Genomic DNA, 23302 nt, shown 5'->3' on the forward strand with positions numbered 1-23302 from the left:
TAATTTACTGCCTCAACAATGGTAGACTGATTCATGTGGGCAGATTAAGCCCATGGTAATACCACCAAACAACTGTAGCAACAAACTGTTCTTTCTGGGAAGAATTTGATATCTGGAATAATTTGATGCATGGAATAGAAATAGACATCACAGAAAAAATTATTTGAGGATTTACATGGGAAAAAGACTTTGACATCTTTACACTTACTTTATAAGTTATCTCTTTAGGACAAAACTTCTAAAGATCTTTCCTGTCAGTGAAGGAAACCAATGTGATACTAGTTTTGTAAACCAGAACAGTGAAACTTTCACCTATTTCTTTGCCTGGCAACTTCCCTATTTTTCCTTTATTACTTTCTTCCAAATAAGAAAAGTTTACAAAGAAAGTAACATATTCATAGAAGAAAATTGCTTTTAACAACAGGAGAAGGAAGATGTAATCCAGAAAACATCAATGCCATTTCTGTTCTTATGATTTGTCTCTAACAATCTTGGAGCCCATCTTTGGTCAATGGATGGGTTAGCAAAAATATAAAATAAAATGGAAATAAAAATGTGCTATGTTTGATTACAATTGGTATCTTGCTTGTTTATTTTAACATAGTGCAGAAAGTAGGGTTGAAATACTGTGCTTTTGTGGTTTATGGGAGAAAATGTGAAAATTCTTAGAAAGTAGATAAGGGCCAGATAAAGCAATTAATGGGTAACAGTCACTGTGTAGAATATATTCTAATCAGATCTTTGGAACATTGTTTCTGTTGGCTAACTGCTGCAGCTTTGATCAGGGAGATATTTGCCTATAGAGGCATTTATCAAGATGTAGTTAGATGCCATTTTTATTTGGCCTGATGACAGTATCAGTAAATTGCTAGAAACACATGTAGTCTCATCTTTTTTAGCTATTGTCTATATTTTGAAAACTGCCATTTCAGCATTTTAAATTTCTGCAGATATACTCTAATGGAGAAAATGCAGAACTTAGTGCGTGTGTTTATACAGGGCAATTTTTGAACCCCAAAATAGTTTGAAACCAATGCTAAGTTTTTCCAGGGCAGTTGGTACCAGTCTTGGCATGATACAGGTATGTGTATTGGTAGGCTTCTAAGAGATACAGAATATTAGAATTATTTCAGGAGGTTCATGAACTACACCCCAGTTTTCTCTTTGAAACTTGTAGGACCAACGGGCAAAACTGATTCGCTATACTAGAATAAATTTTAGTTCTGAGATAATAGGTTTCGTATTTCCCCTAAACTTGGAGTAGGTGGGTTGGTGTCTGAGATTTCCCCAAGATATGATGTTAAGGCCTATCTCGGCTCTGTTCTATGGGCCACAACAGACAAGGCCAACCACATATTCCTACCCTGTTGTCATAGCAGTCAGGATCAGCCCCTTCAGCACAGCAGGTTATTGTTAAGGAGACAACTTCGTTCACAAGATGGCTGATCTGTTCAAAGGTGCCGCTGGGAAATTTTCTGCTGTATAGAACCATTGACCTGAGGAGAAAAATGAACATACTCAGAATTTTTAAAAGTCTTCATGTTTGTGCATATTTTAATATGAATTCTCTTCCATTGTTTTTTTTTTTAGTGGAATTTTGCACACATGTTCTTGACCAATAAAAATAGGACATTGACTTTGAAAATAGGTTCACTTGGAACAAAACCTCATCTTGTAAAGCAGCAGAAGATGGAGTTGAGGGGTTCCATCAAACCAGCCTCATGTCCTTTCCTCTCTCAAGCTTCTCTGAATGAACCTGTTCTTGACCTTGTTATGCTGTTTGCCATAGTCCTAGCATGTACTGCTGCCTTTTAATTCACCTTAGAAAACTATGCTTGCTCTCAACTCATTGGTAAACTTACAACAAATTCTCAGACCATGGTAGTGGTAGTTCAGCTTGAATCTTTGGATTGCCTCCATATGCCTAACGTCTCTGCCCACTTTGACCCTGGGACTCTATCCTCTTAATCTTAATGGAGCTCAGTTTAGCCACTGAAGCTGAATTGAAGTTAGCTCACACTGAGCTTCACTCAAGGTCAGGTAACCAGGAAGTGAATGAGTACGTCATACTTACAAAGATGTGAAGTCTTCTTTTCCCAGGCTGGCAAGTTCCTTGCAGACTTTATCTTTCTCATAATCTCGACCTAACAATCCGAAATAGAAAAATTGAATCTTTCCTCTTTAAATGAATGGTCCATTAAATGTGCATATACAAAGGGGAGACATTTATCTAGAAGGCAGTAGGCTACCAACAGTAGGATGCCTTTGTGCAGATGCAGACAATTTGAAAATCAAAGGGCCAGTCTTAAGTTGCCAGATGATGTGAGTGATCACCAGGGATGATGGGGAAAGAGATCTCCAAAGAACCCACAAAAAGAATGTGTTAACTCTGAACATCTGTAACCAGAGAAAGGAATGCTACCTCACCAATCCCACTGAATGAGATTTGCTGCTGCTTACCTTTTCTGCTGGCTTCTTTTTTCCCTTGTGTTAACCCTGGAGGAACTAAAAGCAGCCTAGAGAGTAGGATGAAGGAGAAGAGAACAGGCAGAGGAGTGTATATCATCCCCTTTGCCACTAAAGGCAACAAGATTGAAATACAAATCACCTGGGGGAATCAAACATCCCACTTTAAATGAATTTACAATTTTTAAAAAATTTATTTTTAATTGAAGGATAAGTGCTTTACAATATTGGTTTGGTTTCTGCCGTATGTCAACATGAATTAGCCATAGGTATACATATGTCCTCTCCCTCTTGAACCTCCCTCCCATCTTTCACCCTTTCCTACTCCTTGACAGATGAATGAATAAAGCTGTGGTACATATATACAGCGGAATACTACTCATCCATAAAAAGGAACACATTTCAATTTACAAATTTTTGATGATTAAACTAACCAGAAATTTCCATGACTGTTATAAGGTGGTTATTTTGAGGTTCAAAAGGACCATAAGACCTAAATTGTGTGATCAGAAAAATAAAAGTCCTACTTTCAAGTCCCTCCAAGTGGTTGGGAAGAGATAGTTCCCACAGGGAATGAGTACTTTGTTGACGGTGAGACCCATGTTTTCAACATACCTATTACATACACAGTAGGAGAACACAGGGAAGGCAGTCAATATTTGTCCCTGATTCACCATTCATTCAAGTAAGTCTAGGAAATTTCCCAATATTTTGAAAAATAAGTATATTAAAAAAAATAAGTTCATAAATGGCCCAGTTTCTAAACTGTTCTGATGTTTAATAATTCATCCTCCTGGATTTGAATATTGGAAAATCCATCTTGGGTGATATGATGGCAACTACTGGTGTGCCTTTTACCACCTAGATGTCCTTACCTCAACTCCATGGAAGAATAAATATATATAACACAGGGTAGAAATTCTTATTTTTAAATTGGAATTTAGTTGATTTACAATGATGTGTTAGTTTCAGGTGTACAGCAAAGTAAATCAGTTATACATATATTTACTCTATTTTTAGATCATTTTCCCATATAAGCCATTACAGAGTATTGAGTTCTCTGTGCTATACAGTAAGTTCTTATTAGTTATCTATTTTATATCATATATTGCTTATATGTAGAAATTCTTGTTTTATGATTTGGAGTGGAGGTGGTAGTGGTTGGATACTGACCGGAGAAGATTGTTTTTTTCCCTTTAAAAAAGACTCTCTTTAGGGTTTGTTTGAATTACTGGTGAAAATGCCTGATTTCCGTGAAAACTGCTCATAGAGGAAGCTGTTGCACCCTAAGTCTTTCAGGTGAACTGTTTAAAGTATATATCTAAGGTGAGAAGTCAGAATTGAGGGACAAATGCTTTCTTAAGTGTCATTTTGTAATAAGGGATTAACTCAAATACCATCAAAATCACAAAGTGGATAAAACCCTGCGTAATCAAATATCACATTATCTTGGAAACTAGGATAAAACACTAGGATTGACAGTAGCTTTTTCTACTCTATTGACTATCTAAAAACCTTCACATCTAGTACATTTCCTGTAATTTAGTAACTCATTTACAAGGTTGGGTATTGTCAGTTTCAAAAGGTCAAAATAAAGCAGGAATTTTCTGTTAATCATTAATGGTATCTGGTGGGGCTGAAGATTAGGGCACAGAGGGAAAGATTTTAGGATACAGCTGTCCTCCTATAAGGACAGAAGAAGTAGTATGAGATGTCAACAACATCTGTTATTCCTGGGTAGAGCTGAGAGAAATGGCTGACAGTAGACTTTAGTTCAGTGTAAGAGAATTTTATAGCTGTGGCTAATTAATAACAGAAATGATGAACAGCTCTTTGAAGCGAGTTTGTTTTGTCCTCGAAATATTGAAATGGAGTTTAAATAACAGTATATTGGGGGCTTCCCCGAGAACTTTGTGGGTAAATAATCCATCTGCAATGCAGGAAACACAGGAGACTCAGGTTCAATCCCTGGGTTGGGAAGATCCCCTGGAGGAGGAAATGGCAACCCACTCCAGTATTCTTGCCTGAAAAATCCCATGGATAGAGGAGCCAGGTGGGCTACAGTTCATGGGGGTCACAAAGAGTCGGACACAACCAAGTGACTAAGTATGTGTGCATACATACTTTATAGATTCCTGGATTTAGTACACAATTGTATCCTCATGATCTTCCAGGTCACTTCTAAAAGTTACAAAGTCACCCCTTCTTGAAATAGTAAGAGTAAGAAATTATATAGAATCTCTTTTCCAAAGCTTATCGTTTCAAGCTACACCAAAACATAGCTGGAATAAGAACTCATTTATTCTCAATGCAAACAGGCTAACTTTGTTTAATAAACTCTCCCTATAAAACTTCAGAGGTCACTTTTGTTTTATTGTGACCAGTCAATAAAATGCAAAATGAGAGCCTGCATTAAGTGGGGACGCCTCTGAACGTTTAAGGAACTATTTTATTTCTAGCTTTCCTAGTTTCTCACTTCACTAAGGGAGCAGAGTTTCACTCAGTGTGTTGAGAGGGTGAGCACATGTGAATTTAGTGCAAGCTGACACTACTGTTTAAACAGTAGTTTAAACAGCTTTAATTAAGTCAACTGTGTCTGTACAGAAGGACATTGGAATCCATGTGTATTTTTAGTTAGAATGATAACTATTATTAGTTAGAATGACAGAAAACTGAGAAGCTAGATCAACTACACAAGACTTAAAATGGTTTTGGAACCATGTTTGCTTGGAATATTCAGCCTTGGGCAAGACAGAAGCAAGGGAAAAAGCCCAAAAGAGGCACTGAAGAAATTTAAAATATAAGATAAAACTGCTCTTACAAAAGTAACCCGTAGAGGAAGCTGTTACACTGTGTATCTTTTAGGTGGATTACTTTAAATATTTCTGACCAAAAAAAAATTCATTTATTCAAAGAGAAGATCTGGAGCTTAACTGGCTAAGTGAGTATGCTAATCACTTTTTCATCTTCTAAAAAGTAACAAATAGTGAAGTTAATTTGAAATGCAATTTGTTATGAATTGATTGCTTATTCCATGGAATACTGCATAATGTTTTCACAGCAGTTGAGCTCACTTTGATTCATATGATTAAACCCTATATCAAATGGATTTCAAATGACATACTCTGTTCTTTCATGTGTCATGTGGCTAGGAAGAGGACAGTCTGGACTTTGAGGCAGCTCTGGTAAATATTGGCATAATCCTGGTGACACTGGAAAATCATTTTCACATCCTGATTCCTCAGCACTCAATGTTTACAAATGTCCTTAACAGAATTGCTTTTTGCAGTAGCACGCCCCTTTTCTATCTGTATTGCAAAACATTCTGGTAACTTGTGCCTCATTCTGGGATTCTGAAACATTTGGTTTACTTTTGGGAAATCTTTCTTGCTTCATGCATCTCTCACCTTTCTCAACATAGCTGACAATACTTGTTCATACATGGGACAGACATGTCTTGAGGACTTACTCTGTGCCAGGCATTGGGTTCAGTACTAAATATACAATAAAGAGCAAAACAGACATGACATTGCCCTTGTGGAACTTTTACTTTAGTGGGGATAGATGACATGATACTCACTGTGGTGATACAAACTTTAGGTATTTTGACTGTTTTAACTATTGTTATAATCTTTCTCTAAAACCATATTGATCTCTAGAAAAGCTGTATAGCAGTAGCTATGGTTAGAGCCTAAATAATACTGAATTGAATTAAAACAAAACAAAACAAAACAAGCAGGATACTAAGAACTGTCTTAAGTTGCTATTTTCCTGTTATGTTCTGGAGAATCATGGGCTTCCAGAGCTGTTGGGCATTTACATTTTTGCAGTTTTATTCCTTTGACATTTTTATTTCCATTCTGCACTGACAGACTCATCTATGTCAGAAAAGGTCAGTATACTCATGCTTTTATTTTATTCTTTTAGACTTAAAGGATAAGGTGTGTACTATTCGTTTGGACTAGTTGGGCTGGATATTCACAGTAGTGGTTTTAGTTGAGAAATTAAACATTGTTGGGTAATTTAGGAAGTTGCCCTGTTAAAGGAATTAAAGGAAAAAATCACAAAAAACTGAGATGTCACTAAAAACACTGTCAATGGAGAAGTGGTAATCAAATTAGTACTTTTATTTCATTTTATCCCCAGTTTTCTTGGGGGAAGCTCATTTCCATTGACATTTTAAATCATTATTATCTAACCCATTGATCTGGTTTCATACTGATATTTGCTGGCAGGTATGTGGTTTTGAGTTTAAGTCAATTGACAGAAATTAAATTCTTTTTAACGTTGAACCTAGAGTGCTACATGACTTCTACTGACTAATCTAGAAGAAATTAACTGTAACTCTTAGGCTGCCATCAATGGAACATTTCAGATGTTGAAAATTCACAAATAGTAGAAGATAGCATAGCAATGGGTCAGCTGCCCAGATACTACAATTGCAGTAGAGGATGGCCTCATAGACTCACTCAAATGTGATATCTTTGGGTTCAACGTGGGTGGTAGCCCATAGAGATACTGCATTCACCAAAGTCCCAAAGGAGGCATTCTTCCTCCATATATCTCGTTTCGCCTCTCCTTCACTTCACGAATTGAGCACCTTGTCATCTACAAAGGCTTTTGCAGAGGTGAAGATAAAGGAGCAAGTTTCCTTTTCCCACCTTTGGCGTGAGTGACAGTGTTGTCTTTGGTATCCTGATTTGGAAACTTAGAATGCATTACAGGTCTTGGTTTTTAAAACAGCATAAGAATAAATAACATGATAAAGCACCATATAAGAAATTTGAAAGCCACCCATACTTAAGGAACTGAGGTCTGATAAATAAGAATAAGACCACAATTCCAGTAGCAGCAATGGTGATCGTTGCCATAGAAGACATTGAAACAAAGCATATGAACTCCTGGAATGGAAGAGAGCCTTTAGAAAGACTTGTGGAAGGAACTGTCACTTGAAGTGGACCATGAATGATGGGCAGGATGTTAATAGGGATAAATGAATTGGGAGAGGAATTTTAAGTAGAGAGAACAACATGAAAAAAAATCTGAAGTTTAGAAAATTAAGCATATCTGGAGAATGAATAAGCCAATAAAACTGAAGTGAGGGACTTAAATACTAGAAAAGGTGATCACCAAAGTTTTACTTATTTTTTTAAGGTAATGGGGTATTTACTGAAATACATTCATGTACAGGCATGAACAACTTGGAGTTGTATTCAAGGAAGAGTAATCTTAGGATCAAAGTGAAATAGTACCTTGTTATTAAGGCTGTTCTATGAAATATGTTAATTTATGTAAAAATATATAGCACATCTCCTGCCTAATATGGACTGCAAGGGGATCAAGCCAGTCAATCCTAAAGGAAATCAACCCTGACTATTCATTGGAAGGACTGATGCTGATGCTGAAGCTGAAGCTACAATACTTTGTCCACCTAATGCGAAGAGCCAAATCATTGGAAAAGATCCTGATGCTGGGAAAGATCGAAGGCAGGAAGAGAAGAGGGCAACAGAGAATGAGATAGTTGGGTGGCATCACCGACTCAATGGACATGAGTTTGAACAAACTATGGGAGGTAGTGAAGGGCAAGGGAGGCTTGGCATGCTGCAGTCCATGGGGTTGCGAGGAGTCTGACATAACTGAGCAACTGAACCACAACAAAACATGGTTAAAACTCAATGAATGTTAGCAGTTCTTCTCATGGTAAAAATCTACTGACAGTTCATAGTATGAAATACAACTTATATGCCTTGTGATCAGGATCCCATATAACTTGCTGCAGTCCTTCTCTCAGGTGGTAGGCTAAATTACTTTCTGGCCAGAGGAAAATGGTAGAGAAGGTAAAAACCAAACTCCTAGGAATCAGGGAATAGAGTTAACATGTATCCCAGTTACCTCCTAGACAACTCCCCCTGGATCTGGTCAATAAAACTGTAATCTATCAAAGGTGAGATGCTTTCACTCATTGACTCTTTCCTTTGGGAAGTCACAGGGCCTGGAAACCTACAGTGCTGTATTTCTATCACTATGGTAATAAATTACCACACATTTAATGGCTTACACTTACTACCTAATATTTTGGTTGGGTAGTCTGACACAGATCTCAAGGGACTAAAATCAAGGTGTCAGCAGGGCTCTGTTCTTCTGGAGGCTCTAGTTCAGTTCAGTTGCTCAGTTGTGTCTGACTCTTTGTGACCCCATGGACTGCAGCATTCCAGGCTTCCCTGTCCATCACTGACTCCTAAAGCTTGGTCAAACTCATGTCCTTCGAGTCAGTGATGTCATCCAACCATCTCACCCTCTGTCGTCCCCTTCTTCTCCTGCGTTCAATCTTTCCCAGTATCAGCATCTTTTCAAATGAGTCAGTTCTTCACATCAAGTGGCCAAAGTATTGTAGTTTCAGCTTCAGCATCAGTCCTTCCAGTGAATATTTAGGGTTGATTTCCTTTAGGATGGGCTGGTTGGATCTCCTTGCAGTCCAAGGGACTCTCAAGAGTCTTCTCCAACACTTCAAAAGCATCAGTTCTTTGGTGCTCAGCTTCCTTTATGGTTCAATTCTCACATCCATACATGACTACTAGAAAAACCATAGGTTTGGCTAGATGAACCTTTGTTAGGAAAGTAATGTCTCTGCTTTTTAATATGTAATCTAGATTGGTCATAGCTTTTCTTCCAAGGAGCAAGCATCTTTTAATTTCAAGGCTGCAGTCACCATCTACAAATGATTTTGGAGCACCCCCCCACCCCCGCCGCCAAATAAAGTCTTTCACTGTTTCCATTGTTTCCTCATCTATCTGCCATGAAATGATGGGACCAGTGTCATGATCTTAGTTTTCTGAATGTTGAGATTTAAGCCAACTTTTTCACTCTCCTCTTTCACTTTCATCAAGAGGCTCTTTAGTTCTTCGCTTTCTGCCATAAGGGTGGTGTCATCTGCATATCTGAAGTTACTGATATTTCTCCAGGCAATCTTGATTCCAGCTTGTGCTTCATCTATTGTGACATTTCATATGATGTACTCTGCATATAAGTTAAATAAGCAGGGTGACAATATATAGTCTTGACATACTCCTTTCCTGATTTGGAACCAGTCTGTTGTTCCATGTCCAGTTCTGTCACTTCTTGACCTTCCTACAGATTTCTCAGGAGGCAGGTCAGGTGGTCTGGTATTCCCACCTCTTTAAGAATTCTTTTTGCTTTGGAGGCTCTAGGAGAGAATCCATTTCCTTGCCTGCTCCAGCCTCTAGACACCCATGCTTCTGGGCTCAAGAGCCCCTTCCTCCATTTTCAAAACTGGCAACTTTGTACCTCTCTGTGCCTTTTCTCCTTAGCACGTCTTCCTCTGACTGATTCTCTTCTGTTTCTCTCTTGTGATTGCATTGGCCCTACTCAGATAATACTTTCTGTATTTTTCTGTTTTAAGAACAGCTGATTGGCAACCTTTATCCTACCTGCAACCTTAATTCCCCTTTGTGATGTAAGCTAGAGTTTTTGCAGGTTCCAGGCATTTTGACATTGACATTTTTGGAGGATGCTCTTTCTGCCTACCATACAGCCTATTTAACCCTGGGATTGTACCCACCATTAGGTGACTCCAAACAGATACCAGAATTGTTTGTGGATTTGTATAAGACAGTCTGATTCCTAGAATTCCACTAGCCGTGGCTATGCATGTTCATCCCTATTGTTTCATTGTTGTTTTTCAGGTGGTAAGTTGTGTCCAACTCTTTGTGATCCCCATGGGCGATAGCACTTCAGGCTCCTCTGTCCTCAACTATCTCCTGGAGTTTGCTCAAATTTATGTCTATTCCATCAGTATCATTTCATTAGCCCCTCAGTAGTGATTTTACTTTGGAAATAATTCAGTTTTGATTTCTACTGACCACATTATGCCAAATTTTGCATTGTTTTTTAGTTTGATTTTTTTGGGGAAGTGATGGGAGGTAGGGTTTTTGTTAGGGAAGCCATTACAATAGCTAGATGAAGGGGAGCAAGAACCTGCACAAGGAGAGTATAAGGAAATGGAACTGTACTGGAAAAGAAGCTGTCTGCCAATACAGGAGATGTACAAGATGTGGGTTCGATCCCTGGGTTGGGAAGATCCCCTGGAGGAGGGCATGGCAACCCACTCCAGTATTCTTGCCTGGAGAATCCCATGGACAGAGGAACCTGCTGGGCTACAGTCCATTGAGTCACAAAGAGTTGGACATGACTGGGAAGCAACTTAGCATGCAGATAAGAGTGTTCCCAGGTGTTAAGAACTAGAGATATGCAGAAGGCAAGGGCGACAGACAAACGGGAACACTGAAGAGGCTCTGTGTAAGGCTGATATATTTCAGGGGTAAAATATTTAAAATATAGAAGTGATTGAGTATGGATTAACAAATGGATAGAATAAAATCCAACAATGCTCTACAAGACTGAACATAGTTGGCTTAGAGGTGATAGTGCCCTAAAAATAGGGAAGTTTAGAAGACAGAGCCGGTTTCATGGTATAGGGATGAACTGAAGTTTGGATCAATTGTGGATGACCTTGGTGGACAGAATGAATTCCACTCACTTTCCCTTAAATCAGTGTTAATGACTGGTTCTCTCGTATACTTGTCCTAAGATTAGTTAAAAACTGTTTCAGCTACGTGTCTCATGAGAGGCAGCGAAGCAATGATTGTGAGCATTTGTAAACCCAATGAACTAATGTAAAATTCGGATTCTGCCAATTACTAGCTCAGTTATTTTGGATAAGTTACTTAACCCCTATTTTCCTCAATTTTCCCATTTATAAAATGGGTATAACAGTACTGAGCTCATCATGGTGTTGAAAGGATGAAGCTAATGTATCTAAAAGATTTTATTTTATTTTTAATTTAAATTTATTTATTTTAATTGGAGGCTAATTACTTTACAATATTATATTGATTTTGCCATACATCAGCATAAATCCACCACAGGTGTACACATGTTCCCCATCCTGAACCCCCCTCCCACTCCCCTCCCTGTTCCATCCCTCTGGGTCATCCCAGTGCACCAGCCCCAAGCATCCTGTATCCTGCATCAAACCTGGACTGGTGATTCATTTCTTACATGATATTATACATGTTTCAATGCTATTTTCCCAAATCATCCTACCCTCTCCCTCTCCCACAGAGCCCAAAAGACTATTCTATACATCTGTGTCTCTTTTGGTATCTTGCACACAGGGTTATCATTACCATCTTTCTAAATTCCATATACATGCATTAGTATACTGTATTGGTGTTTTTCTTTCTAGCTTACTTCAGTCTGTATAATCGGCTCCAGTTTCATCCACCTCATTAGAACTGATTCAAATGTATTCTTTTTAATGGCTGAGAATACTCCATTGTGTATATGTACCACAGCTTTCTTATCCATTCATCTGCTGATGGACATCTAGGTTGCTTCCATGTCCTGGCTATTATAAACAGTGCTGCGATGAACATTGGGCTATATGTGTCTCTTTCATTTCTGGTTTCCTCGGTGTGTATGCCCAGCAGTGGGATTGCTGGGTCATAAGGCAGTTCTATTTCCAGTTTTTAAAGGAATCTCCACACTGTTCTCCATAGTGGCTGTACTAGTTTGCATTCCCACCAACAGTGTAAGAGGGTTCCCTTTTCTCCACACCCTCTCCAGCATTTATTGCTTGTAGACTTTTGGATCGCAGCCATTCTGACTAGCGTGACATGCTACATCATTGTGGTCTTGATTTGCATTTCTCTGATAATGAATGATGCTGAGCATCTTTTCAAGTGTTTGTTAGCCATCTGTATGTCTTCTTTGGAGAAATGTCTGTTTAGTTCTTTGGCCCGTTTTTTGATTGGGTCATTTATTTTTCTGGAATTGAGCTGCAGGAGTTGCTTATATATTTTTGAGAACAGTTGTTTGTCAGTTGCTTAATTTGCTTTTATTTTCTCCCATTCTGAAGGTTGTCTTTTCACCTTGCTTATAGTTTCCTCTGTTGTGCAGAAGCTTTTAATTTTAATTAGGTGCCATTTGTTTATTTTTGCCTTTATTTCCAATATTCTGGGAGGTGGGTCATAGAGGATCCTGCTATGATTTATGTCGGAGAGTGTTTTGCCTATGTTCTCCTCTACGAGATTTATAGTTTCTGATCTTACATTTAGATCTTCTATCCATTTTGAGTTTATTTTTGTGTATGGGGTTAGAAAGTGTTCTAGTTTCATTCTTTTACAAGTGGTTGACCAGTTTTCCCAGCACTACTTGTTAAAGGGATTGTCTTTTCTCTATTGTATATTCTTGCCTCCTTTGACATTGAAGGTGTCCATCAATTCAGTTCAGTACTCAGTAGTGTCCGACTCTTTGCAACCCCAAGAATCGCAGCATGCCAGGCCTCCCTGTCCATCACCAACTCCCGGAGTTCACTCAGATTCATGTCCATCGAGTCAGTGATTCCATGTAGCCATCTCATCTTCTGTCGTCCCCTTCTTCGCCTGCCCCCAATCCCTCCCAACATCAAAGTCTTTTCCAATGAGTCAACTCTTCGCATGAGGTGGCCAAAGTACTGGAGTTTCAGCTTTAGCATCACTCCTTCCAAAGAAATCCCAGGGCTGATCTCCTTCAGAATGGACTGGTTGGATCTCCTTGCAGTCCAAGGGACTGTCAAGAGTTTTCTTCAACACCACAGTTCAAAAGCATCAATTCTTCAGTGCTCAGCCTTCTTCGCAGTCCAACTCTCACATCCATACATGACCACGGGAAAAACCATAGCCTTGACTAGATGGACCTTTGTTGGCAAAATAATGTCTCTGCTTTTGAATATGCTATCTATGTTGGTCATAACTTTTCTTCCAAGGAGTAAGCGTCTTTTAATTTCATGGCTGCAGCCACCATCTGCAGTGATTTTGGAGCCCCCAAAAATAAAGTCTGACACTGTTTCCACTGTTTCCCCATCTATTTCCCATGAAGTGATAGGACCAGATGCCATGATCTTCGTTTTCTGAATGTTGAGCTTTAAACCAACTTTTTCACTCTCCTCTTTCACTTTCATCAAGAGGCTTTTTAGTTCCTCTTCACTTTCTGCCATAAGGGTGGTGTCATCTGCTTATCTGAGGTTATTGATATTTCTTCTGGCAATCTTGATTCCAGCTTGTGTTTCTTCCAGTCCAGCATTTCTCATGATGTACTCTGCACATAAGTTACATAAGCAGGGTGACGATATACAGCCTTGACGTACTCCTTTTCCTATTTGGAACCAGTCTGTTGTTCCATGTCTAGTTCTAACTGTTTATTCCTGACCTGCATACAGATTTCTCAAGAGGCAGGTCAGGTGGTCTGTATTCCCATCTCTTTCAGAATTTTCCAGTTTATTGTGATCCACACAGTCAAAGGCTTTGGCATAGTCAATAAAGCAGAAATAGATGTTTTTCTGGAACTCCCTTGCTTTTTCCATGATTCAGCGAATGTTGTCAATTTGATCTCTGGTTCCTCTGCCTTTCTAAAACCAGCTTGAACATCAGGAAGTTCACGGTTCATGTACTGCTGAAGTCTGGCTTGGAGAATTTTGAGTATTACTTTACTAGCATGTGAGATGAGTGCAATTGTGTGGTAGTTTGAGCATTGTTTGGCATTGCCTTTCTTTGCGATTGGAATGAAAACTGACCTTTTCCAGTCCTGGGGCCACTGCTGAGTTTTCCAAATTTGCTGGCATATTGAGTGCAGTACTTTCACAGCGTCATCTTTTAGGATTTGAAATAGCTCAACTGGAATTCCATCACCTCCACCAGCTTTGTTCATAGTGATGCTTTCTAAGGCCCACTTGACTTCACATTCCAGGATGTCTGGCTCTAGATGAGTGATCACACCATCGTGATTATCCGGGTCATGAATATCTTTTTTGTACCGTTCTTTTGTGTATTCTTGCCACCTCTGTTTAATATTTTCTGCTTCTGTTAGGTCCATACCATTTCTGTCCTTTATCAAGCCCATCTTTGCATGAAATGTTCCCTTGGTATCTCTAATTTTCTTGAAGAGATCTCTAGTCCTTCCCATTCTGTTCTTTTCCTCTATTTCTTTGCATTGATCGCTGAAGAAGGCTTTCGTATCTCTTCTTGCTATTCTCTGGAACTCTGCATTCAGATGCTTATATTTTTCCTTTTCTCCTTTGCTTTTCACTTCCCTTCTTTTCTCAGCTGTTAGTAAGGCTTCCCCAGACAGCCATTTTGCTTTTTTGCATCTCTTTTCCATGGGGATGGTCTTGATCCCTGTCTCCTGTGCAATGTCACAAACCTCATTCCATAGTTCATCAGGCACTCTCTCTATCAGATCTAGGCCCTTAAATCTATTTCTCACTTCCACTCTATAAACATAGGTGGGTGGATTTATCTCTGGGCTTTCTATTTTGTTCCATTGATCTATATTTCTGTCTTTGTGCCAGTACCATACTGTCTTGATGACTGTGGCTTTGCAGTAGAGCATGAAGTCAGGCAGGTTGATTCCTCCAGTTCCATTCTTCTTTCCCAAGATCACTTTGGCTATTCGAGGTTTTTTGTATTTCCATACAAATTGTGAAATTATTTGTTCTAGCTGTGTGAAAAATACTGTTGGTAGCTTGATAGGGATTGCATTGAATCTATAGATTGCTTTGGGTAGTATACTCATTTTTACTATATTGATTCTTCTGATCCATGAACATGGTATATTTCTCCATGTGTTAGTGTCCTCTTTGATTTCTTTCACCAGTGTTTTATAGTTTTTTATATATAGGTCTTTAGTTTCTTTAGGTAGATATATTCCTAAGTATTTTATTCTTTTCATTACAATAGAGAATGGAATTGTTTCCTTAATTTCTCTTTCTATTTTCTCATTATTAGTGTATAGGAATGCAAGGGATTTCTGTGTGTTGATTTTATATCCTGGAACTTTAATATATTCATTGATTAGCTCTAGTAATTTTAAAAGAATGTATCTAAAAGATTTAATCTGGCACATTGTAAGTTATTAGCTATTTTATTCAGTGCATAAAATCTAGTGTCAGTGCTTTATAATGAAAATAACAAAAGACTTAAAATTTACTCCTTCTAGGATATCTGTGATGTGTCTTAGTTGACATTTCTTGTTGTTGCTGTTTAGTCTCTAAATCATGTCTGACTCTTTTACTATCCCATGGACTGCAGCCCACAGGCTCCTTTGTCCATGGAGTTCTCCTGGCAAGAATACTGGGTTGGGTTGCCATTTCCTTCTCCAGGGGATCTTCCTGGCCCAGAGATTAAGCCTACATCTCCTGCATTGGCAGGTGGATTCTTTACCACTGAGCCACCATGAAAGCCCCTTAATTTCCCTTAAATACTCAAAACTATTTTATGAGGTAGGTACTCTAATAATCTTAATTTTGCAATTTTACATACAAAAAAGTCTACTGAATGTACTATATGGCAAGTAGTGTTTAAAACTGAGAATTCCAACTGGGAACAAAAACGTTCTTGATTTCATGGAATTTACATTTTACATCTTATTTTCACTACAGAAAAACAAATGAACAGCAGGTGATAAGATGACAAGTGCTAAAGACAAAAGCAAAATGAGACTAAGACGGGGTAAGGGAATAGAGAAAAATGTAGTAGGTGCTACTGGTAGGTAGGTTGGTCAGGGAGGCCTTCTCTATATGTGAACTTGGAGCAAACAGAGTGGGGGATCCATGCGAAGTGACCATAGATACTAGAGGGCGGCCAAGCAGTTCCTTTTTAATGATTTCAACTTCTTCCTATAGAGATCAAGCTTGTGACCTTTTAAAGTGTGTGTACACACCCCCACAGCCCAGCTGTGATAGTGAGTGCATACGTGACATTGCACTTGACAGCAATGAAGCATAACTTTGCTATTGATTTCCAAGGAGGTCAGCATTGCTTTCGATGATCGAGTTTAGATTCTTCTCTCACTTCAGTTCTTCCTCCTTTCCCTTATCATCTAAGCCTCTTTAAGCTTTTACCTGGGCTTCTTTGTGAACTTAGATCAGGTCCTATTTGTTCCTAGCCTAGGACATTTGCACCTGGCTTCCTTCTGCTTGAAACATGCTTCTGGATATTTACATAGCTGTCTTCTCTTCATCATGTAGATCTCAAATCCTGTGTCACCTCCTCAGTCACCATTATGTTTGCTTTGTAGAGATAATATATAGACATATCTGGGAAATTAGAATATCTACTTGCTTTAAATTACTTCTCTTTAGCATTCTGTGTAGCTATGTTCCTTAATAAAACTTAGGACAACTTTGTTTTTCACATGGCTACTGAAGAAGTGGTGTCAACTTGTAGAAAAGAGAAACAGAATAATTCAGTGGTGGATAAGAAGACTGGATTAAACCATATTGTCTTGGGATTGTTTTGACAGGTAACTGGGAGAAAAATACAGCTTACCTGGCAACCTGAGGGAAATTTACTTTCTTCTTGCTGTTTGATATCATGTTTAATAAAATTAACTTCCTGGTGGCTCAGACGGTAAAGCGTCTGCCTACAGTGTGGGAGACCTGGGTTCAATTCCTGGGTCAGGAAGCTCTCCTAAGAGAAGGGAATGGCAACCCACTTCATTATTCTTTGGATTTCCCTGGTGGTTCAGATGGTAAAGTGTCTGTCTACAATGTAAGAGACCCAGGTTCGAGCCCTGGGTTGGGAAGATCCCTTGGAGAAGGAAATGGCAATCCACTCTGTTATTATTGCCTGGAAAATCCCAAGGACAGAGGAGCTTGGTAGGCTACAGTCTATGGGGTCACAAAGAGTCAGTCATGACTGAGCAACTTTACTTTCACTTTAATAAAACTATGCTGAGAATGAAATGCTTAAAGCAAAAGGAAAATGTTCTTGCCAACAGCTCTTATAAACAGCAGTGGTTTATTTCTTGTAGCATTATTTCTGTGGTGATTGTGAAGCTGTGTATAGTAGCCTTCTTGCTTGTTTCTTAGAAGAGGGAAAGATACAATTTGGATTAGTGCTTTATCCAGTTTTGAATACAGAAGCCAAGTGGAGGCAATTGGTGGACATAATTTTCTTGTCACTCACTGAGTAGCTACAGTGGATATTATATCATTTAGATTTAGCATATTTGGTAAGCCCTTCTCTCACAAGATGTATACAAGGGCTTATGAACTGAATCCCCCGTGCCATTTGATATTTGAGTATGGGCCTGACTGGAGCTAATGTTCATACTGTACACATTTTAGAACTGATGTTTTCCAGAGACTATTTCTACAGGATATAGGCATTTTAGGAAAGAGCCCATATGTCTGGGAAACTCTGGCTTAAATCTTCTTGTTTTGTTGTCTTATGAGTTCTGAGAAATCAAAAACATTGATCATAAACCAGCCAAGAAGGACTAACGTATGGCTTATTTCTTAAATATATTTGGATATAGAAACTTCTTTATAAAATGAGTGTAGAGGGACATACACTTTGGAAAAGGGTTTCGTTTTTTTTTTTTTTTTTGGGGGGGTGGGTGGGTGATCAGTCAACTCTCAAGAACTAGACAGAGAGAGCTGTAACCCTAACCAATCCTCCAGCATCCAAAATTCCTTTCAATTACTTTTTAATACATACACTTCCTGCCAGGAGTGAACACACCTAGCCTTCAGGTAAATCATCGACTTGGTATTTGGGTCATGCTCAGGTGAACCGAGGACTGATGGCTCAGGACTACAGTCACCAAATATTGGACATTTATTAGGTAATTGTATTTTATGTCACAGGCATCATCATCTGAACTATGGCACATAGTTAACCAAGTTCATTGTGAAGTTCAGTTCAAGGGAGCTGGCTTGAAGTTTTTAGCATCTGTTACATCATGGGCTGACAGAATACTAAAGGATGTTGAAAAAGAGGTTGCAGAATACTGGTATTCTCCAAAGCACTATAACTGTTTGAAGTTAATCCAGTGTACACTTACTGAGTCAGTAGAACAAAGTGGCACATTCTGGCATTCACATGTAGTCCCAGAACTTAACCATTACTGGACTTTCTGTGTTGTGAAGATCCAGATCTGAAACTAGTTCAGGAGGACTTTCCAGGCTCAGATCTGCCCCAGGGAAACCCTGGGAAAAGGAATAGGCTTTCAGGGTTCCTTGGTACCTGGGCTATTCAGAGGTCTTGTAACAGACATTAATAAGACAAAATTTAAAAATAATTTGAATGAGAAAAGAAGATTATTTTCTTAAAAAGTGAATGTAAAAGAATAAGAAAGGCAGGAGTAAGATTATTCTTGTCACAGTTAATAACTGATTCCTGGGGTACACACCTTTTATTCGTCTGGTTAAATGTTGTTCATATGAATTCTAACATATGACTTGGGTAAAGCTGTTAACTGGCAGCACTACACAAAAATTTTAACTTTTCAAAGCAGGATGAATGCAGATTCCTTTTATAAGCATTAAAGAATCATCCAGAAAGTAAATTAAGACAGATTATGAATTTTGCAGCTTGGGAACTTACCACAAAGTTGTATATTGCTCAAAGATGAAGACACTAGTTGATAAATGAACTTAATGAGAAATATAGCTCAAAGATCTTAATAGTCATATTTCATAGCTGTTAAGTTCTTTTATGTGAGATATTTTAGAAACCATAATGTGGTTTCAAATATTACATATAGAGGATTCCTTGAAGAAGTTAAAAAAATCTCAGTTGACTTCATGCATCATTGATATGGTACATTGCGCTCTCAATGCCAGTGAAAAACGAAGCTTAGTGATGGATCACAGCCTCCCTCTGCATTCTCTTTTAACAAATAAAAACATTCTAATTTTGAACCATTTTCTTAGATCTTGGTTATTAAGAAAGTAGGGAAAGATAAATGACAAATCATATAGCTTTTCTTTCTTTCATGAGATTCTTCTTGGCTATTCTATTAGAAAACTATAAGTCACATCTGAATTGAAGGTTAACCCACTTTTATTCTTCCCTCTCTCCCTCTTTTAAATGGTAACAAAATTAAACTAGTGAAAGTTGTTGCAAATGGTCACAGCACTGGAAATCTTACCTCTCTCTAGAGCATGCACAAAGGCTACAGCAAGGAGGAAAACCAGGATCCTCTTCATTTTTCTGCCACCACGTCCTGTATCACCTCCTTCTCCTGTAGGTTACCTAGTTTAAAAAAATGGCAGCCCAAAGTAACCAATTCCCTTTTACTAAGATTCCAGGCTATGCACTAATCAATTATTAATCTCTACACAGAAGCAAGGGTAGTCATCCTTGGGCCACAAGAGATAAAGTATCATCAATCAAAGCAAATAGACAAGCTGGAGAAAATGTAGTGGAAAATCTAGGAGATTTCAATCATTAACTTTGTCAAACTGCAAAAGAATCAGGATATATAGAGATACCCCCACCCCCACCATTGCTGCTTTTCACTGAAGCTTATCTAGTGTATTTATGGGTATGATTTCCCTCCCTCTTTATGTGTTGTCTTTGAACATTCCCTCCTCTTCTCATGTGTACAAATGGAAACTTGAGGTCTCTCTTTGTTTAAACCTACTTCAAGTAAACAGTATCTTAAAATAGTGCTGACTAGATGTTTAAGTAATAAGGGGGAAAAGTGAGAACCCAATTTATCACAATTGCTCAAATCCATAATCTTAATGCTATAAATTTTATTGAGGCTGATAGGATGGTACTTTATGTGCTACATTACACATATATTTTGAAAGCACTGAGATACTTACTGAAATAACCCTTGAAGTGAGGTAGATAATAACTGAGGAGGTTAAATGGTTTGCCCCAAATCACAGTGGCAAAGCTTGGATTCCTTAGAGCTAATTTAAAGTTCTTGCTACTAATACTATACAACTAGTATATATTAGGATAATGTAACTTGAGAGTTCATGATTGGCCTTGTAGAATGCAGAATCCACTATCTTCATTTTGCAGATAAAAGAACTAAACCTCCAGTTCTGTGACTTGCCCAGAGAGGCACAGGCAGTTACTGTTCATTCCATCATTGGAATCAGGTCAGCATTTGGTTCTTGCAGTAGTCCTCTTTTCAGGAAATGGAGTCAGATAAAGTTTGGGTGGACTTCCCTGGTGGCTCAGACGGTAAAAGCATCTGCCTACAATGCAGGAGACCCGGGTTTGATCCTTGAGTTGGGAAGATCCCCTGGAGAAGGCAATGGCAATCCACTCCAGTATTCTTGCCTGGAAAATCCCATGGACAGAGGAGCCTGGCAGGCTGCAGTCTACGGGGTCGCAAAGAGTTGGACACAACTGAGCGACTTCACTTCACTTTACTTCAAGGTTTGGGCACACCAGCTCTGGAATAAAATCCCTACTCAGCTCTCATTTGGCTGTATAACCTTGGGAAATCATTTTATTCCTCTAAGCCTTACCTCTCACCTATGTAAGCAGTGATAACTCTTAGCACTTTTGTTACAAGAGTGTTGTAGTGAAATAAAATGATGTGCAGGATTAACCATAACAACAAACACAAGGTAGCGTGCATTAATGCGCTCAGTCATGTCCGACTCTTTGCACCCCATGGACTGCAGCCTTCCAGGCTCCTCTGTCCATGGGATTTTCCAGGCAAGAATACTGGAGTAGGGTGCCGTTGCCTTTTCCAGGGGATCTTCCCCACCCAGGGATCGAACCTGGGTCTCCCGTATTGTAGGCAGATGCTTTTACCATCTGAGCCACCAGGGAGTCTGTTAACCACTTAGCATTAATGTTAACCACTGCTATTATTCTAGCTATTCTCTTCAATGGCTCTCAAAATTTATAATAACTGAGAAGGTTGATGAAACTAATGTGGCCTGGAACTCAGTAGAAAATCTTAAAGCCAGCCTATATCCTGGACTTAGGACCATCACAGATGAGTGGTAGAGAATATTGATACCAACTTAGTAACTGAGGATGAACTGCCTGGATATATTTCATGAAATTCTCAAACTGCATAACTAGTTACATTTTTAGTCAGCTTCTCCATCTATATTGAAAATTGTGGAGTGTTAAGTTCAGAAAAGGGAGTCTAGAAAGTTCAGAAAATGGAAAAGATAACAAAGCAAGATGAAAGCAGAGATATCTCAATAAAGCCAATGGAAATCCATGTTCTAGAGGAGACTGAAAGATACTTATTAAATATTTCTAGAGGCCAGATGGGAAGATTGTCTTACTGGTCAATGACCAATTATATGCTTTTCAAAGATCAACTGCCTGCCTACCACAAGCCTTCAAAACTTTTCCCTTGGCTAAACTCTTCATTTCATGGCATCCAGTCCCATAACTTTATGGCAAATAGAAGGGAAAATAGTGAAAACAGTGACAGATTTTATTTTCTTGGGCTTCAAAATCATTGCAGATGGTAATTGCAGCTGTGAAATTAAAAGACACTGGCTCCTTGGAAGGAAAACTATTACAAATGTAGACAACATATTAAAAAGCAGAGATATCCCTTTGCCAACAAAAGTCCATATAGTCAAAGCTATGGTTTGACTAGTTGCGTATGGATATGACCATAGTTATGTATGGATGTGACAGTTGAACCATAAAAAAGGCTGAGCACTGAAGAACTGATGCTTTAGAATATTGGAGATGGAGAAAACTCTTGAGAGTCTTTTGGACCACAAGGAGATCAAACCAGTCTATCCTAAAGGAAATCAGTCCTGAATATCCATTGGAAGGACTGATAGTGAAGCTAAAGTTCCAATACTTTGACCACCTGATGCAAAGAGCTGGCTCACTGGATAAAATCCTGATCCTGGGGAAGATTGAGGGCAGGAGGAGAAGAGGTTGACAGAGGATGAGATGGTTGGATAGCATCACTGACTCAGTGGACTTGAATTTGAGCAAAATCCGGGAGACAAGGAAATCTGGCCTGTTGTAGTCTATGGGATTGCAAAGAGTCAGATACAACTAGTGACTAAACAGCAACAAACTCTTAGTTTATTTTGCAAGTTAATTTACAAGTGTGTTTTTGTCTTACTATTGATTATTTGGAAACAGAAAATAAACAAGTACTGAAGCACTTAAAAGTAATTAAGAGGGACTTCCTTTCTAGTCCAGTGGCTGGGATGCTATGCTCCCAATGGAGGAAGTCTGGGTTTAATCCCTGGTCAAGGAACTAGTCCCACATGCCAAGAACTGGTGCAGCCAAAGTAAACAAATATTTTTTTTTTTTAAATTACTAAGAATCCTAGAACTCAGAATGACTATTAACATATTATAGTTTACATTTTTAGGATAATATCCATGTCAAGCGTCACTGGTTCAGTGGTAAAGAATCTGCCTGTCAATGCAGGAGACACAGATTTGATCCCTGGATTGGGAAGATCCCACGTGGAGCAAAGCAGTTAAGCCCATGCGCCACATTTATTGAACCAGTACTCTGCAACAAGAGAAGCCAGTGCAATGAAAAACCCAGGCACCACTAGGAGTACCCCATGCTCTCTGCAACTAGAGAAAAGACTGAGCGGCATTGAAGATCCAGCATATCCAGTAGATAAATAAATTATTTTTAAAAAGATAATACACATATCTACTTTTCTAGAGTTTTTTATTTAATAGTATTTCATCTTCTGATCAGTTTACTTAAAGGTACATTAGGTTGTTTCCCATTTATTTTGTTACAATATAAGATCAGCCTCTTCTTTCATTTAAAAAATTTATAACTTTATCTCTGCTTTTGCAATAACATCTACCACTTTTGTCTAATGATAAACTACATGGAGCAAGAGTTGCAAAACGTCATTTAGGTGTCCTCTTGAGAAATCTCTATGCAAGCTGCCAAGTGCATTCTCTTGTCTAAGTTTATTTTTCCAACTGAAAATTGGCACTCATGTGCTAATAGAAAAATACATGAAACTTTTCTCAGTCTTATTTATATAACACCCCTTGAT

General features: G+C 38.6%; 1 protein-coding gene across 3 annotated transcripts in view; it reads right to left on the reverse strand.

The window, feature by feature from the left end:
* Positions 1 to 19569, reverse strand: part of GC (GC vitamin D binding protein) — a 42898-nt gene extending 23329 nt beyond the window's left edge. For all 3 annotated transcript variants that reach the window (XR_009601059.1, XM_004009899.5, XM_060417187.1), the window contains exons 1-3: positions 19459 to 19569; positions 2075 to 2144; positions 1364 to 1496 (exon numbers count right to left, since the gene is read on the reverse strand). Coding sequence is in view for 2 of the 3 variants with exons in the window: in XM_004009899.5 (XP_004009948.2) it covers positions 1364 to 1496; positions 2075 to 2144; positions 19459 to 19516 (261 nt within the window). In the remaining variant the exon portion in view is untranslated. The remainder of the gene's footprint in view (positions 1 to 1363; positions 1497 to 2074; positions 2145 to 19458) is intronic.
* Between the last annotated feature and the right edge of the window lie 3733 nt (positions 19570 to 23302).

This window comes from Ovis aries, chromosome 6 (assembly GCF_016772045.2).
Source record: "Ovis aries strain OAR_USU_Benz2616 breed Rambouillet chromosome 6, ARS-UI_Ramb_v3.0, whole genome shotgun sequence".
NCBI lineage: Eukaryota > Metazoa > Chordata > Mammalia > Artiodactyla > Bovidae > Ovis > Ovis aries.